The sequence below is a fragment of the Homalodisca vitripennis genome, chromosome 2 (assembly GCF_021130785.1).
Source record: "Homalodisca vitripennis isolate AUS2020 chromosome 2, UT_GWSS_2.1, whole genome shotgun sequence".
In the NCBI taxonomy this organism is placed as follows: Eukaryota; Metazoa; Arthropoda; class Insecta; order Hemiptera; family Cicadellidae; genus Homalodisca; species Homalodisca vitripennis.
This window is the reverse complement of record NC_060208.1, coordinates 28,576,957-28,595,374: the sequence shown is the minus strand read 5'-3', so window position 1 is coordinate 28,595,374 and position 18,418 is coordinate 28,576,957. Positions and strand designations below refer to the sequence as shown.

General features: G+C 37.9%; 1 protein-coding gene across 4 annotated transcripts in view; it reads right to left on the bottom strand.

The window, feature by feature from the left end:
* LOC124353734 overlaps nt 1-18,418 on the bottom strand; it is a 388,950-nt gene that overhangs the window by 204,074 nt on the left and 166,458 nt on the right. For all 4 annotated transcript variants that reach the window (XM_046803720.1, XM_046803719.1, XM_046803716.1 and 1 more), the window contains one exon: nt 44-130. In XM_046803720.1, the coding sequence (XP_046659676.1) occupies nt 44-130 (87 nt within the window). The remainder of the gene's footprint in view (nt 1-43; nt 131-18,418) is intronic.

Sequence of the window (18,418 nt, the reverse complement as noted above, 5' to 3'; positions counted from 1 at the left end):
TTATTAACACATTTTATAGCCCTCTAAAGCGAACTTTACTCACCTAATCTGCCGAAACTGTGGCTAAGTCTCTTCTTGATCTTCTGCACCCTGCTCAATGCCCCGCTCTTCTTCTCCCGCATGTTAACTCCTGGAACAAGGACACTAACATTAGTACAGGCTAGTGACTCCTTTTCTCAGAATGTTCACATCAACCTTCTCGAATCGTGGATTTCTGAAAACAGTGCTGGAAGTTCAATGGAAAAGTAGATCTAAATTGCATATTTTTAGAGTGAAAATGTATTAAAGACGCCTAAGGAAAATTTAACGCGCTCTGTACCATACGAGGAATCGTACACAAGTAGAATATTTAGTGTAGCTACGTTTCTGTTGCATCAGAACGTGTTGATGAACTGTATTAGAATATATTATGTGGCACTTACTGTGTAATTTTACAACCTTGTAATGTGTCAAAGACCACCACTATATTAAAATTATGCCTCTAGATTAATAATGTATGAAATAAGAACTAAGCTAAAATGATAAAGTCTAGCATTCACAAAAGGCGAAAAGTAATTGATATGACTGTACAAAATTACTACATTTTCATATGCGCCCGGAATGATGTATACATAGTTAAAGGTTCTTTTCTGCCGGAGACATTATGTACAGAAATCGTCACCACCAGTAAATGGTGTTATATCCCAGACATTCCTGCCAATACTTCCACTTTCAGCGTCTGTTTTCAGTCTACCATTGTGCGTTCACACATTCGTATGCCATAAACACGTCGTCAGCACCATAAAATGCTTGGGACACTAAAAAGCATTTCAAACGTGTTTTTAACGCCTCAGTCGTCAGAACATTCCTTATTGATTTGGCGACTTGTTGATAAAACGAACCCCTGCCTGTGAGAGTAAGGGTTTGTAAGCCCCCGTCCTGGTTCTCCCAGTTCGGTCTCCTCTTGTCTCATATCAATGTATGTCTCAGCACCTTGTCAGGGTATACAAAATACCGCTGTCTCCAAAATGTATAGACTAGGCAGAGTCAACGGTTATAAATTCTAGAAGGCTTCCTTGCAAGATTATATGAACCGACTCGCTGCCTTTTGCATTTAAAAAACTCTTTTAGGGACTGGCCATTTGCGTTGGCTCCCCACAATACCAAACTGTACGTAAGGTGAGGATAAATCAAGCCGTAACGATCGTCATCAGAACCTGAATGGGCAGTATTTGGCCAAAGACCTCAAAACATAAATTTCTGTGGACACTCTGGAGCGAGATAGTCAATATAAGCATGACAAGTCAATGTCGAAAACGTTTTGATGTACCAAATTTTTTTATTTATTGGTGAAAAAGAGGGGCATGCTATCAGCATACTGTACCAGCCTTCCCTTCAGTAATGATGACCCTATGCCATTGACATAAATAAGAAAAATAATAGGGCGGAGTATCGATCACTGGGGAATTCCAAAGCTCAGATGAAACGGTTCAGAGAATGAATTTGAGCCTTATATATATTTTAAACTTGGGTTATATATATTGCATTGGAATATATATATATATATATATATATATATATATGAGAAATTTTAATTCAACTGTCGTTGAAAAATGTCAAAAGATAATCAACTGAGAAATAACCACAGAGAAGCCTCCGATAGGTATAAACACATTTTTAAAATTTATTAATTAAGTAGTATCATAGTTACCAATTCTTCTATTTTTACTCCGAATCCAATACTGCTTTAATTTAATTAATAAGTGTAGGTGAACATTTTATACGTATCATTTTAATACACCATTATGGAATCGTTGGTTGCTTTGTACCAATAGCGTTGTTGAAATGTATGTAGCAATACAACTTCTAAGCCAACGACGGTTTGATATTACATATAAGTTAAACTTTATAAATTAGTACCCACATGCGTACTATAAATGTATAAATACAATTAAATGTAATTAAACATGGCTTTAATAAGAGAGACATTCAGATAACGAAGTTCTCTCTTCCACTTAATCTCGACAACGTGCATACAGTGCAAATCACCGTATAAACCTAAATACTAACTTATTATAATTAAGTTTATAAACTACAAAATGGAATTGGGATATATTAGATACCAACTCCTAGTAAACCTCTACTCCTCCAATGAGTGATTCTTTAAAAACTCCCTAGAAGATTGAAAGTGCAAAATTGTTTAGTACTTAGTTTCTATAAATGTAATAATCAATTAGGTATTAAAGTTGTCGATTTACACTGCCCACAAAGAAGAAACAACTAGGCCACCAAGCAGGTCTGGAAAATTCCTCTGAGCAAAATGAACCGTAGTTGCAATCTGGAACTGCAATCTCGCGTTTCCCGTGAGCTAGGGAGATGCCCATATGCGAGAATGCCTGGCGGCTAATGCTTCCAACATTGAGTTAACTTTCTAAACTCAATTCCACGATGTTCCTTGTACATGCACAACCGCGACGTTACAGGTTTATCCAACAAAGTAAAAACCGTTGTTGCCTGTCAGGGTTTGAAAAGTGTTTTGTCTGGGTAAAATAAAGCTCGTTCAATACTGTAACGGAGACACATTGTTCGCCTTTCCGAGGAAGGGGAAAAATACAAGACTGTTTATTCAGAAACCCATACAAATATAACTCAATTTCACGCTCTTTTAGCAATTATCACCTTTTCGCAGAATACAAAATTAGTATTACTCCTTCATGACCTTTCTCCTCATTAAAGAATCAGTTAAAATACTAATTCCTTCACAATTAGATGACGTATTCACTGAATTTGATCATGTGTATTTTTACTGAACCGATTCGAGATTCACTTCCTAATCTACATTAGACACGGAGTGACAAATTGAGTATTTTAATTCAAAGTTCAAACCTCAAAACATGGCCTGTGCCGTTTCAAGCAGTTCTTTGTTTGGAAACAACCTCATCAGTATTCTCAGTACACAGAGAATAATATTCTGTTGGTCCAACTTGAGCATTTAATTAAGTTCGCTCTAACCGCAAACGTAATTAAATGCGGTCCTAGATTGCTCAGTCTATCTCAAACAATTGTAGAAAAATTGCACCATTATAAATGAAAGGTAAACAACTATTTTACGCTGAACCAAATTGAAAGTCTAGTTACAAACTATTAATAAATTGTTTTTTTACGGTTCCTTTCATTTGCAACTCTTATTGATAATTATAAAAGAGTGATTGCATTTAAGTTGTTTTAAGTTACATTAATACGATAAAAATTTGTCAGTTTTCAGAGGATTTCCCGAAGTTATCTCTTCTTCTTTTGATTTCACAAAGATATACTACCTTTAAGAATTCGTGATGAATCCCAGAAACGATTAAAAGATTGGATCGAACATACATATAAGAAAAATTGGTTTCAAATTCTTTTTTTCTGTTTTTTTTTTTTTTTTTTATTTAGGAAAGTGTACAATCAGTTTTAGAAGCATGGAACGTGCTGTTTATGCTGTAGTAAATAAAATTTCAATGCTCTCGATAAAAACTTATGCTAGGAATGTATATTAAATATCCATCGAAAGGTTTAAAACTATGTTTTTAAGTAGCCAGAAATATAGGAAACGTGAGGAAATGCAAAGCTGGAATTTTCAAAAATTTTCCCTTCCGTAGCCCGTATACACGCAAGGGTACGTTACTACAACGATCACAATAGCTTATTTGTCTTGTAACAAGTCGAACTGTTTTAATCATTACTTTAGTTCTGATGATTGTATCACACGATGACTTGCTCATGAAGCGGTGATATACGGGATTGAATAGGATAGGGATAGAGGAGCCAAGTAGCCTTGACGGAAGCGCGGACGGGTACGGTGGCAATGGCCGAGGTCAAGAGGTTAACTGGCAGAGGCTGGTCGGCACTGACACTGTAACTACAATGGCAGGGTCACCGGTCACGTGACAGACGGGACTACAAAGCCAACTTCCAACTTTAGACCTATCGTATTGTTCCACTGTTTCGATAATAGTATGAAAACAGGATAAAAATAGAATCTTCTCAATCCGTTCCTATCAATATGAGTTATAATTTACATAAAAACTGCTGTATTGATTGTAACAATAATGGGAAATCACAAATGTTTTTAAATTGATTTATTTAATCTATTGTCTCATCCCTTCTACATGCAGTACAGCCCTTATAATAATTAAAGTAAGATCTACTGCATGTTTAGTAAAATATGAATACGTTGATACAATATGTGACTGACTTAAGATAGTCAGTTGATACCATCAGTGTCACTTAGAAAGTTGGCGATTTAAGCAACACCATTCATTGCTTCCGATTTTTCTTACAATTTCCACAAATTCAATTAGTTTTTTTTTTTAATTTTTTGCCAATTTTTCTATCCGTGTACGATTTACTGTGTCACAAAACATTGTACAGCTCTATGACTACGTACAATGTATGTGGAAAACTTATAGCAGAAATATCATTTGTTTAATTTATAATCACACAATACAGATTATAATGTCAATTATAACAAGTAGCATTTCTTTATAACCTCTCATGGCCTTCTACAGAAGTGTTTATATAATATGTAGCTCCAAAAGCTTTTAGATAAAAGAAAAAAATCAAAAGAATTAATAATACCTGTATCATATCTTGAGTAAATATCTACACACCATTATGAAGTAATATGACACTAATCTTCTGATAGATTTATAAAAGAGCATATTGACAAACACATTAAGGCAGTGGCGATGAAATGCTGCTTCCATAAACATGGAACAGTTAAACACCAAATAGCGGAGGGAGAGCAACCGCGGAACGTCATAGTCTATTTATAGTCACGCACTTATTATTGGCCACATCTGCATAATGGCGTAATAGATATTCAACGGTCTTCCAGAGCTTCCGGTACGGTTAGGCCGGGCGTGCTCCAACTGCTTGCTAGGTCGGGCCTTTCTCTTCCTGACCCGCTCAACAGACTGCCCGTCTTGTCGGACGAGGGTTTGCTTTCAGGGATCTGTCATCCGGTGGTCAAAACACACAGAGAAAGATTCTAAACTTGCTGTTCACAGGTTTTCTTTCTCAATTTTATTGAGGTCTACCGGACAAAATTAATCTTCCCTATGAGAAAAAGGAGTAAGCTAGTGAAATCAGTTCTTAGTTGAGGGTTTTTGTAAACTTCCGAGTCTAACCCCATTAAATTAAGCGAGACATGAGAAATAGTAATGTTTCGATTTCACTATTAGTTATTTTAAGTTCGGGCAATTTTGTAACCAGATCTGTAAAAAACTAAAAATAAGTTTGATAATATTCAGGTGTTCACATCTTTTTCAATAGTTTATAACTAAGGGAAATTTTAAACAAAATATTACTAACGTAAATATGTATAACGAAAACAAAATTTTCGCTCTCTTTAATAATTTTTCTTTCATAATATATCTAATGTAAAAACATTTCATTGAGTGATCGAACTGTTGAACATCCTGTCTTTTCAGAATAGAAACGTTAAAGGGCTGTGACTAAAAAATCAAAAAAACAAATCAACACAAGAATCACATACAGACATCACCGGAACGACTTATCCGTAATACACAGACGACACATTGCAAAATGTTACCTACACCTCACAGTTAAGCCACACACGCATTCTTAATTTTTAAAACTATTATTTCATTGTAATTGCCTTATTGTAGATAATTTTCTTCAGTATTAAATTTTGTAAAAGTTTATCTGCAAAAATGTATGTTTTTATTACCTATTTAACAAATTAATTGTACATTAAAATCGTTTTTTCGAATGCTCTTTTTTGTTTTACACAGTACCGTACCGTACATCTTAAACAATAAGACAGGTATAGTTATGAAACAAACTTTATTCAATTTATCATGTCAAAAACCAATAGAAAAAATTGCATTCGTCTCTAAACCCCTCTCCCCAAACTCCCAGCAAATGATTATTTAACCTCGGGTACTAAATTGTGGGCGCAATCTTTTCTTGGCCGTTATTTAGTAACAAAGCCTTTCCGGACCTATGTTTATATGAACTTTTGCATGATTTATTACGGTAAAATAAGCTCAGAAAGTGTCGGCAACAATACCCAAATCACCCTGTATAGGGATAGGGATATACTTTTAGCCGCCCATACCCTCGCCGATGTAATCGCATCAACGACATCAGGACGCGTGCAGCCCGTGGCAACTCCCTGTTTGTCGGTGAAAGTTCGTTTCTAGACGGCCGCTCGCTATTCTCGCCAATAGTCACTCACTGCCGCTGTTAAAATACGATTCTGTATTGGCATCAACCCATTTGGCCGCATGTTTCGCCGTATTACGAATTGTGTCACAAACCTGGTGACACGTTTCATTGTATTGACGTCAAATCGAACGAGAGCTGAAGTGACGCAAAGGAGTCTGCATTAAGCAGGTCGTATATTTCATTTAACAACGCGGAAATAAGCAGTTCATGAGCGTGCCAACTATATTCCTGTTATAGGTGGACTGACAGTTGCATACTAGATTTCGTTTTGAATAACAGGCATGTCCTTTACAAATACTATAATAAACACTCTTGAAAATAAGTAGTCACTGGAAGATATTTCATTCTCCTGATCCATTTCAGAACAATTGGACTTTAAGTTAAAGAGCAAAAGTCTGGGAGTAAAACAGTTTTTATGAGGACCAATGAAATACCCAGATTTTTCTGCAACATTCTATAATAGTTGAATAGCTACAACAAATTCAGTACCACTTGAACTATTTAAGGCTACAATGGATAAGTACTAAGTCCGTAGTAATCTTAGCCAAAGTACTTATTATGTAATAGGATTAATCCTAAGATAATTTTAAAACGAAAATATGCATGCTTCAAGCTGGTATTTGTCGCCAAAACTCTTCACTTTGTTTCTTGAGCACATGAAGACCGAATATTTCAAATTTCATCTTTCTAGGCCATTGGGACGTTGAAAAACAAAAATGCTAATCTTTTTGGAATTACACGCCATTTAAACCCCTCTATGTGTGGTCGATATCCATGAAAATGCTTTCGTCTTTATACTAAAATGATGGGATTTATGTATGTGAAATTTCAATTTTCAGACATATTGGAAAGTCGGAGAATCAGTGAAGAGTGAGTGAGTGAGTGAGGTTTTACAGTCTAGTTTTATATGCAATTACGTTTTTGGTTTGGAAAACTTCGTTAGTAAATTACTTTTAAAAACACAAAAATACACTTTAAACCGTAACTTAAAAATTAAAAACATTGTCATCAATGAATTATATAATTAGTTTTCTATGATAACTAATATGGCATTACTTGGTAGCATTGTATGATATCAGTTACTGAAGTGAATCACCTGAACGTTAACCACTTGGGCCAGCCGTGACGGAGGAACTTGGTCGAATTCCTATTCCGTTCACCCCACCTACCTCTATAACTTTTAATTTTACGGCTTCTTTGGGCATTTCTTTCATTCTCGTCAGTCAGGATTTGTAACGTTCCTATTTTGGATTCCGATCAACGGGGGCTATGGACAATAATTGAGAACAACTCTAATTTTCAAAGATCGACCTCACAAGATTGTGCAGGCGTTAAAACACAGCTCGAACATAATCCACAGCATGGTTGGTTTTAATTCGTGGTATTCCAAAATAACCACACCCGCATATGATTCGTGTACGTTAAATGTATCACAGTTCCACCGCTCGTATGGGGAAAAATTAATCATTTTTTCATCCTTTAAAATGTTAAAATTTTTAAGGACAATTTAATAATTCATAAAATTATACTGTTGATGGTATACATAACCAAGCTTATCCTTACACAACAATGCCACTTTCTCAGTAGATCTAAATAAATGAAATTTGATGAAAATTTCATAAATGAACATTTTGAACACGTAAGATACTCAGTTATACATGCACATACATCACGTATTATTCAGACGCATTTTGAAATATCGCTGATCTAAATTCGTGTAGATGATATATCAATGGGAACAAACACAATAAATCCTGGCCAACAGTAAACAGTATTGTCATTCCACGGCGTAAAATCCCCATTACACCGAAACCGATGGAGGTTAAGTTACACAAAACTTAACTATTTTGCAAATAAATCTATATTCGTATTATTTATTTGTTTTATTTGTAAATAATTTCTATGTTTCTATTGAAGCAAACCAAACATAGAAAATATTTTTATTAAATACCTTACCGATTCAAAGTTTAACTCTCGTTGCAAGGAAACGTACATTCTACGTCCAAAACAAACGCCATTCATAAAACTTTCAGCGGTTTCTCCTAAAAACTTAATAAAGTATTCTGTGACTTTCTTCACTTTACACCGTCATTTTTTTCTCTCGGCACGACATGTCCACAATGTTGATTAAAGTCTCATTAAAAATATGATTTTTAGCTATTTATATGCTTTTCGGGGTTTTGTATCATAATCACAATAAGGTAAAAGAGAAGAATGTATTAGGCATGTAATTGGTGACGTCACGCGGACTAAAGTTGGTATTTATGCGATACAGTGTTCTGTAGCGTAAACTGAACAGCCGTATGTTAGCTGCCAGTATGGCAGCAACAGCTGTTTACACTTCCACGACCGGAGAGCGACAAACACCTGCTGTTGTCTCGCAGTCGTAATACGGTTTACCTTTGCTCCACCTCACGTCTCAATAACCGTTGAGCAACAACTCGACAGTTACAGCTGTTTACACTTCCACGACCGGAGAGCGACAATCACCTGCTGTTGTCTCGCACTCGTAATACGGTTTACAACTGCTCCACCTCACGTCTCAATAACCGTTGAGCAACAACTCGACAGTTACAGCTGTTTACACTTCCACGACCGGAGAGCGACAATCACCTGCTGTTGTCTCGCACTCGTAATACGGTTTACAACTGCTCCACCTCACGTCTCAATAACCGTTGAGCAACAACTCGACAGTTACAGCTGTTTACACTTCCACGACCGGAGAGCTACAAACACCTGCTCGTTCTCGTATCCGTAATTACGGTTTACCTCCACCTCACGTCTCAATAACCGTTGAGCATCAACTCGACAGTTACAGCTGTTTACACTTCCACGACCGGAGAGCTACAATCACCTGCTGTTGTCTCGCACTCGTAATACGGTTTACAACTGCTCCACCTCACGTCTCAATAACCGTTGAGCAACAACTCGACAGTTACAGTTGTTTACACTTCCACGACCGGAGAGCGACAAACATCTGCTGTTGTCTCGCACTCGTAATACGGTTTACAACTGCTCCACCTCACGTCTCAATAACCGTTGAGCAACAACTCGACAGTTACAGCTGTTTACACTTCCACGACCGGAGAGCGACAAACACCTGCTGTTGTCCCGCACTCGTAATACGGTTTACAACTGCTCCACCTCACGTCTCAATAAACCGTTGAGCAACAACTCGACAGTTACAGCTGTTTACACTTCCACGACCGGAGAGCTACAAACACCTGCTGTTGTCTCGTACCCGTAATACGGTTTACCTTTGCTCCACCTCACGTCTCAATAACCGTTGAGCAACAACTCGACAGTTACAGCTGTTTACACTTCCACGACCGGAGAGCGACAAACACCTGCTGTTGTCTCGCACTCGTAATACGGTTTACAACTGCTCCACCTCACGTCTCAATAACCGTTGAGCAACAACTCGACAGTTACAGCTGTTTACACTTCCACGACCTGAGAGCGACAAACACCTGCTGTTGTCTCGCACTCGTAATACGGTTTACCTTTGCTCCACCTCACGTCTCAATAACCGTTGAGCAACAACTCGATAGTTACAGCTGTTTACACTTCCACGACCGGAGAGCTACAAACACCTGCTGTTGTCTCGCACTCGTAATACGGTTTACCTTTGCTCCACCTCACGTCTCAATAACCGTTGAGCAACAACTCGACAGTTACAGCTGTTTACACTTCCACGACCGGAGAGCTACAAACACCTGCTGTTGTCTCGTACCCGTAATACGGTTTACCTTTGCTCCACCTCACGTCTCAATAACCGTTGAGCAACAACTCGACAGTTACAGCTGTTTACACTTCCACGACCGGAGAGCGACAAACACCTGCTGTTGTCTCGCACTCGTAATACGGTTTACAACTGCTCCACCTCACGTCTCAATAACCGTTGAGCAACAACTCGACAGTTACAGCTGTTTACACTTCCACGACCGGAGAGCGACAAACACCTGCTGTTGTCTCGCACTCGTAATACGGTTTACCTTTGCTCCACCTCACGTCTCAATAACCGTTGAGCAACAACTCGATAGTTACAGCTTTTTACACTTCCACGACCCAAGAGCGACAAACACCTGCTGATGTCTCGCACCCGTAGGCACGTAGGTGGCACACCCTTATGTCTAGGCTAGCAACAGCCCTTAACTTTAAGGAAGCCCCTCCAACTCCAACAGTCTCCCGCAGTAGACTAGAGCTATTGATCGATCTACCCTTCCATCCCAATATCTCGACATTTGCGGTTAGTGATGTGCCGCTCCTGGACATCCGTAAGGTTGCCCAGATGTAAGGGACATATCGGTTTTTGCTGTACCCATTGTAGGTTCAACTGGAAGGTATAAACCAGCCAGTAGTGAGCCCTTCTGGGGAAGGTGTTTTATCAGGATATATATATAGGTTTGATTGTCCTCCTCTAATTAATTAAAATTATTAATTATATCTTCACTTCTGAAACGTTGTTTCATTTTAATTTCTTATATTTAGTCTTTAAATTGAAGTGCCATTCATCTAATTTTCTGTTGAAATAGCTATTAGAAGCATTACATATTTTATAGAACAATTTAATAGTTGGAAAGGCTTATTGCCAACGAACCTGGATAACCTATCAGCAATACAAAGGAAATTCCATACTGAAATGTCTAGTGTTAGATGCGAGGAACGTAGTGTTGGTTATATTGTATTTTGTATCTGTGTAATATTGATCAAAGAACCACCCCGGAATGGTTCTGTTAGGTTATGTCGTGCCAAGCATAACGGCCAGGAAGTTGTTAACCAACCAGAGACTGCATTAATGGAGTTTCAATATGGACTCACCGGAGGAGTTTGATTATATAGAGATTAGTATAACAAGGAAGGCGACATCTACCGTTCAGGGTCTATAATAGTGATGACCTCTAGCAGCAACCGCTGAACGCTATAATTTACCGCTATTACCGTGAATCACCCCCGGAAAATATTATGGTCTAATAGAGCCCCTGAGAAGTCCCCCACTCAGTTCCAATCAACGACGTTTTAAGCACAGCTGAACTCATGCAATGGAGGATAAAGTCTTGTAGACATAAGAAAGCAGGTTAACCCGTTTTATCTGTGACGCTTTTTGTACGGCTGTGGCTTTTACAACACAGCAAAGGCAACAAACAGCTGCCATGAACTTTGCAATAACCTAGGTTTTATTGAGATCGTTATTTGTGTCGTTACCAAACTAATGTGTCGTGTTATAATCGTTCGCCAAGTTCCGTGCTATTAAAAGAGAGTTGAATCTATTGCGTTATGTCAACCATAACAAGGGAGTTAAATAACATACCTGAACATCGTACTTTTTGGATATCAGTTCTACAGTCACAGTTGTATGAATACACTCAGTATAGTTTTTGCTGGATAATGGAAGGATGGAACTCGGGACACCTTTCTAGGAAATAAGTGAACTTTTTGGGCACTTACAATTTTGCCCATTTCCCCAGAATGGGATTTGGGGGGCGGCGGCTCAAGAGTTTTAAAATTAAAGAACCGTAAAATGTAGGTGAAAGGTCTCATTTGAAATTTCTTGATAAAAGAAGAAAACAATGAAAATTAGAGCTTTCTATCTCAACCCAGTACAAAATGGTAGCTCATTGAAATAAATTGAAGCAACACATGAACAAAGACAACTACTTTCTTACAAACTCAAACCTGCTTTACAGTTAATACATCCCTTATCTTATCAGTTTTTAGGAAGTTTAGCATCATGTAAGGTTTTTGGTTGGATTTAACAAAGGTGTTTTTTGATACTTTACGTTGAAAATGGAGCGAACAAGAGCGTATTATAATCCTAATATACTCAAAAATCCCATTTTAGGGAAACGTGCAAATTTCTACCAGTAGTAACTAAAAAGTTTACTTCTAGTTCCTAGAAAGGTGTCCCGAGTTCCATCCTTCCATCTTTGTCCATCAACAACTAAACAGGGTGTTTGCATACTTTTAACTCACACTGTATATAACTTGCAACAATCGAGTAATAAAAGTAAGCATTTGATTTTGCGTGAGTTTTGCAATAATGGATACTTACAAAAAAGACTTGCATGTAGGACTGGCTATATACACTTGCAGAGGAGCGACACAAAAACAATTACAGATTTTACAAATGTTTGTTCACTGCCTTTTTTGTCTCTCCATATCATCGTTAACCGACGTTGGTTATAGACCGAGCATCAGAAAAACCTATCACTCGAGATGCAGGAAATGTTCCTTTGTGTCTGTCCGAACGATATCTCGAAAACACACACATACGCAATATCTACAAAAGGGCAATGTACCTTGGTCTGATAGGTACCCAGCTGGTAGGTCCTTTATCTATAGACGTGAATTTAAATGCAGCATTATACCATCATTTGTTCCAAAATGATATTATGCCAGCACTTCATGTGGACATGTTTGGAGATACTTTTCAGAATATACTAGTATTTCAACAGGACGAAATGACACCTCACTATAGCGTACAAGTAAGAGAATATTTAAACACTGTTATTCTACAAGGGTGGATCTTTAGGCGGATGGGTGTAGAGTGTCTACCGCCTTCTTTGACTAGATTAGACTACTTTGCTTGAGGATACCTCAAAGACAAAGTCTATAAAACAAAGTCTAAACACGATTTAAGAAGAACTGAAACAAAAAATATTTTAAAAATTTCAATTGATTCCTCCAGTTATCTTTAAAAATTCTGTAAATAGTTTTTAAGTTACCTTTCCAACTGTCAATAAACCAGAAACCAGAAGTAAACAATTCGAAAATTCAAACATGTGGTATGTAAACATAACTTTTTCAGTAAAGTTTTGAACATATGCGATATTCGTACTAAATTAACCTTTCCAAGTGTTGTCCATAGTAATTGTCTCTCCTGACGAACCCTTGAAAATTATGTAAATCTTGACCTATGCTAAATTTAAAATTATTGTATATAAGACGGATATAATAAAACCATAAAATCTAACAACTATTTGATTCAAAATAATAACAACTAAACTGAAACAGAACGTAAACGTTAGGAATCCACTTTTACATGTACATTAAATATTAGTTGTTACACTTACGCTACCGATGTGATAACTGCAGTACGGGACATATACCACTGCAAGTCTGGGCTGTGGCAAATAAACTGTCATTTAATGTACTTATGTCTAAGATATATTGTGTAACTCTGTATGAGTATAGAAGATTACTTACTTGTGATAATACTAGTATTAAGATAATTAATAGAGAACCCTTTACATCATCAATACATAGTAAATATTATAGTTGCTTTTTGTGTTGGTCTGTTTGGGCATCGATATTTTCTAAATTACTCAACGGATTTTAATACGGTCTTCACTGTTGGGTTCGTCATGAACTAGGGCAAGTTCCTAGGATTAATAAATTAATATTATAATCATAAAAAATTGAAAAAATTAATGCGAAAAGTGACATTTTTCAGCGCTTTTATTGTTAATACTGACTAAATCTTATGAACGGGTGGACCGATTTGGTTAAATAAGCGTTGGAAATATTTGTAAAAGTCCAAGGAAGGTTTAAAAGATGAGAAACATTGGATAAGTTTCTCAGAATATTTAATAATTCTGGGAAATAATTATAATACTTACGACACGTAGTTCAAAGGTAACTGACCTTAAAAGCTGTTGACAATTTTTAGCCTAAGTTCACTAAAGTAGCAAAAATTTAAAGTTTAGAAAATATTCAATAATTATACAGTGCTTGATCAGTAGTGGTAGGCAGGTTGCAAAGACAAAGTTACTATCAAATTTTTAGTTTAGATTGCACCAATGACAAATAAACCATGTAATACATTAAAAATAATATTTAAACGGTGTTTTAAAACCCACCTTGATGAATGATTGCACATAGCGTTATCGAAACAGGTTGTCTCCCTTTAAAATTGTACTGACGTTAAAGAAAAAAACAAAGGGATAGCATACTCTTCCCCGTATATCAGAAGTGGAATAAAAGCGACTGAAGTAGATGTATTTTGATTAAAGTAGTCTTTTTGAGCTTACGTATGAACATATTTTCTTGATCGGGGTGTAAATAAATATTACTTATAACACCAGAAACATCGAAGACCGTGCATAAACGCATTAAAATCTAAGTTGGATTCCAAAACCCACATATGTGTTTATTTTATTGGTCAGTGCAACAACATAAAACTCAAGTGAGTAACCGTAACTAAATTAGAGCGGAAGTGAATTTAATCGATCCTATTCAATCTTTTTGACTGCAGTAACCTTTAAGTTAAAAATTATATATTTATTTATCAGGGTAAAAAGTAAATTATCACCATGGCACTTGAAAAAGCTTAGACAGTTAGTAAAATTAAAAGAGTACTTTCGGTTCTTTTCGACGGTTTTTAATCGAACTTTGTATTTGTTGATAACGTATTTTCTTGATCGGGGTACAATTTAAACTCAACTATGGCACTTGAAATGCCTTGGAAACAAAACTAATCTAAACAGACGGAAGTTGACACTGTTTGACAAAATTAGGGATATTTATAATATATTTATTCATACAACGAAACCTAAAATAGAAGTAAAATTTTTATTTATGTTTTGAATCTCCTAACCATGTATAATAAAATCATATTATGTACCTGATAAGTCTACTTATCTTTAAAGGAAAAGTAGGGATCCATCGTATTAGATTATAAAGGATTTCACTAGGAAATTTATGGTCTTCGATTTTGGAAATTGCATGTGAAGCCGCGCGTAACTACTAGTCATTAATAAACAATCAAACCAAACAGTCAGGCTTTCAATTATATAAATTGCACTCTAACATTTTAGCGGATCACGCCGCGTTACAACACTGCTTACTTACTCAATTACATTCTCAGCCCAAAGACATTCACAAGAAATTATGGGTAATAATTACTTTTTGCAGTGACACTTTAATACTGTTTCCTTCTTGAGAAAATATCTTGAATGGATGTGGTTCAAGATTTTTTAAATAAAAAAATTGACAACCGAAAACCGAATGCACCACCTTAAAATTAGTACTATAACATAAAATACGAAGTCTTAAGTAAGTTACTGGAATATTTGGTGTCCACAGATACACCACACAGCCTTGCACCAAGAGTAAGGTCAGTGCTTGAAGACTTCCTTGACTCCACGGTCTGGAGGACGCCTCTCAGTCACCGTGACCGCAGTGAAAGTCGCGAGGAGCCAGTCATGGTCCAGGATCAAGCTGAATATCATCAGCTTGCGTGCTTCCTGTCGTCTGCAACTGGTCTTCCTCACAATATTTGGTGTCCACAGATACACCACACAGCCTTGCACCAAGAGTAAGATCAGTGCTTGAAGACTTCCTTGACTCCCACGGTCTGGAGGACAGCCTCTCAGTCATCAGCTTGCGTGACCGCAGTGAAAGTCGCGAGGAGCCAGTCACGGTCCAGGATCAAGCTGAAATATCATCAGCTTGCGTGCTTCCTGTCGTCTACTGGTCTTCCTCACAATATTTGGTGTTCGGTCACAAATATTTAAAGGTACAAAACTGTTGTCAGTCACGGTCCAGGATCAAGTGAATATCATCAGCTTGCGTGCTTCCTGTCGTCTGCAACTGGTTCTTCCTCACAATATTTGGTGTTCGGTCACAAATATTTAAGGTACAAAAACTGTTGTCAGTCACGGTCCAGGATCAAGCTGAATATCATCAGCTTGCGTGCTTCCTGTCGTCTGCAACTGGTCTTCCTCACAATATTTGGTGTTCGGTCACAAATATTTAAGGTACAAAACTGTTGTCAGTCCACGGTCCAGGATCAAGCTGAATATCATCAGCTTGCGTGCTTCCTGTCGTCTGCAACTGGTCTTCCTCACAATATTTGGTGTTCGGTCACAAATATTTAAGGTACAAAACTGTTGTCAGTCACGGTCCAGGATCAAGCTGAATATCATCAGCTTGCGTGCTTCCTGTCGTCTGCTACTGGTCTTCCTCACAATATTTGGTGTTCGGTCACAAATATTTAAGGTACAAAACTGTAGTCAGTTCACGGTCCAGGATCAAGCTGAATATCATCAGCTTGCGTGCTTCCTGTCGTCTGCTACTGGTCTTCCTCACAATATTTGTGTTCGGTCACAAATATTTTAAGGTACAAAACTGTTGTCAGTTCACGGTCCAGGATCAAGCTGAATATCATCAGCTTGCGTGCTTCCTGTCGTCTGCAACTGGTCTTCCTCACAATATTTGTGTTCGGTCACAAATATTTAAGGTACAAAACTGTTGTCAGTCACGGTCCAGGGATCAAGCTGAATATCATCAGCTTGCTTGCATGCTTCCTGTCGTCTGCACTGGTCTTCCTCACAATATTTGGTGTTCGGTCACAAATATTTAAGGTACAAAAACTGTTGTCAGTTCACGGTCCAGGATCAAGCTGAATATCATCAGCTTGCGTGTCTTCCTGTCGTCTGCAACTGGTCTTCCTCACAATATTTGGTGTTCGGTCACAAATATATAAGGTACACTGTTTGTCAGTCACGGTCCAGGATCAAGATGAATATCATCAGCTTGCGTGCTTCCTGTCGTCTGCTACTGGTCTTCCTCACAATATTTCGTGTTTGGTCACAAATATATAAGGTGCACCACAGATTTATTCACTGTCCAGGTTCAAGCCGAATATCATCAGCTTTGCGTTCTTCCTGTCATCTGCTACTGGTCTTCCTCACAATATTTCGTGTTTGGTCACAAATATATAAGGTGCACCACAGATTTTATTCACTGTCCAGGTTCAAGCCGAATATCATCAGATTGCGTGCTTCCTGTCGTCTGCTGCTGGTCTTCCTCACAATATTTCGTGTTTGGTCACAAATATATAAGGTGCACCACAGATTTATTCACTGTCCAGGTTCAAGCCGAATATCATCAGCTTGCGTCTTCCTGTCGTCTGCTACTGGTCTTCCTCACAATACTTCGTGTTTGGTCACAAATATATAAGGTGCACCACAGATTTATTCGCTGTCCAGGTTCAAGCCGAATATCATCAGCTTGTGTGCTTCCTGTCGTTTGCTACTGGTCTTCCTCACAATATTTCGTGTTTGGTCACAAATATATAAGGTGCACCACAGATTTATTCACTGTCCAGGTTCAAGCCGAATATCATCAGCTTGCGTGCTTCCTGTCGTCTGCTACTGGTCTTCCTCACAATATTTCGGTGTTTGGTCACAAATATATAAGGTGGCACCACAGATTTATTCCACTGTCCAGGTTCAAGCGAATATCATCAGATTGCGTGCTTCCTGTCGTCTGCTACTGGTCTTCCTCACAATATTTCGTGTTTGGTCACAAATATATATAGGTACACCACAGATTTATTCACTGTCCAGGTTCAAGCCGAATATCATCAGCTTGCGTGCTTCCTGTCGTCTGCTACTGGTCTTCCTCACATATACTTTCGTGTTTGGTCACAAATATATAAGGTGCACCACAGATTTATTCGCTGTCCAGGTTCAAGCCGAATATCATCAGCTTGTGTGCTTCCTGTCGTTTGCTACTGGTCTTCCTCACAATATTTCGTGTTTGGTCACAAGTATATAAGGTTCACCACAGATTTATTCACTGTCCAGGTTCAAGCCGAATATCATCAGCTTGCGTTCTTCCTGTCATCTGCTACTGGTCTTCCTCACAATATTCGTGTTTGGTCACAAATATATAAGGTGCACCCACAGATTTATTTCACTGTCCAGGTTCAAGCCGAATATCATCAGCTTGTGTGCTTCCTGTCGTTTGCTACTGGTCTTCCTCACAATATTTCGTGTTTGGTCACAAATATATAAGGTGCACCACAGATTTATTCACTGTCCAGGATTCAAGCCGAATATCATCAGCTTGCGTTCTTCCTGTCGTCTGTACTGGTCTTCCTCACAATATTTCGTGTTTGGTCACAAATATATAAGGTACAAAACTGTTGTCAGTCACGGTCCAGGATCAAGCTGAATATCATCAGCTTGCGTGCTTTCCTGTCGTCTGCAACTGGTCTTCCTCACAATATTTGGTTGTTCGGTCACAAATATTTAAGGTACAACCACTGTTGTCAGTCACGGTCCAGGATCAAGCTGAATATCATCAGCTTGCGTGCTTCCTGTCGTCTGCAACTGGTCTTCCTCACAATATTTGGTGTTTGGTCACAAATATTTAAGGTACTGCACCAACTGTTGTCAGTCACGTCCAGGATTCAAGGTGA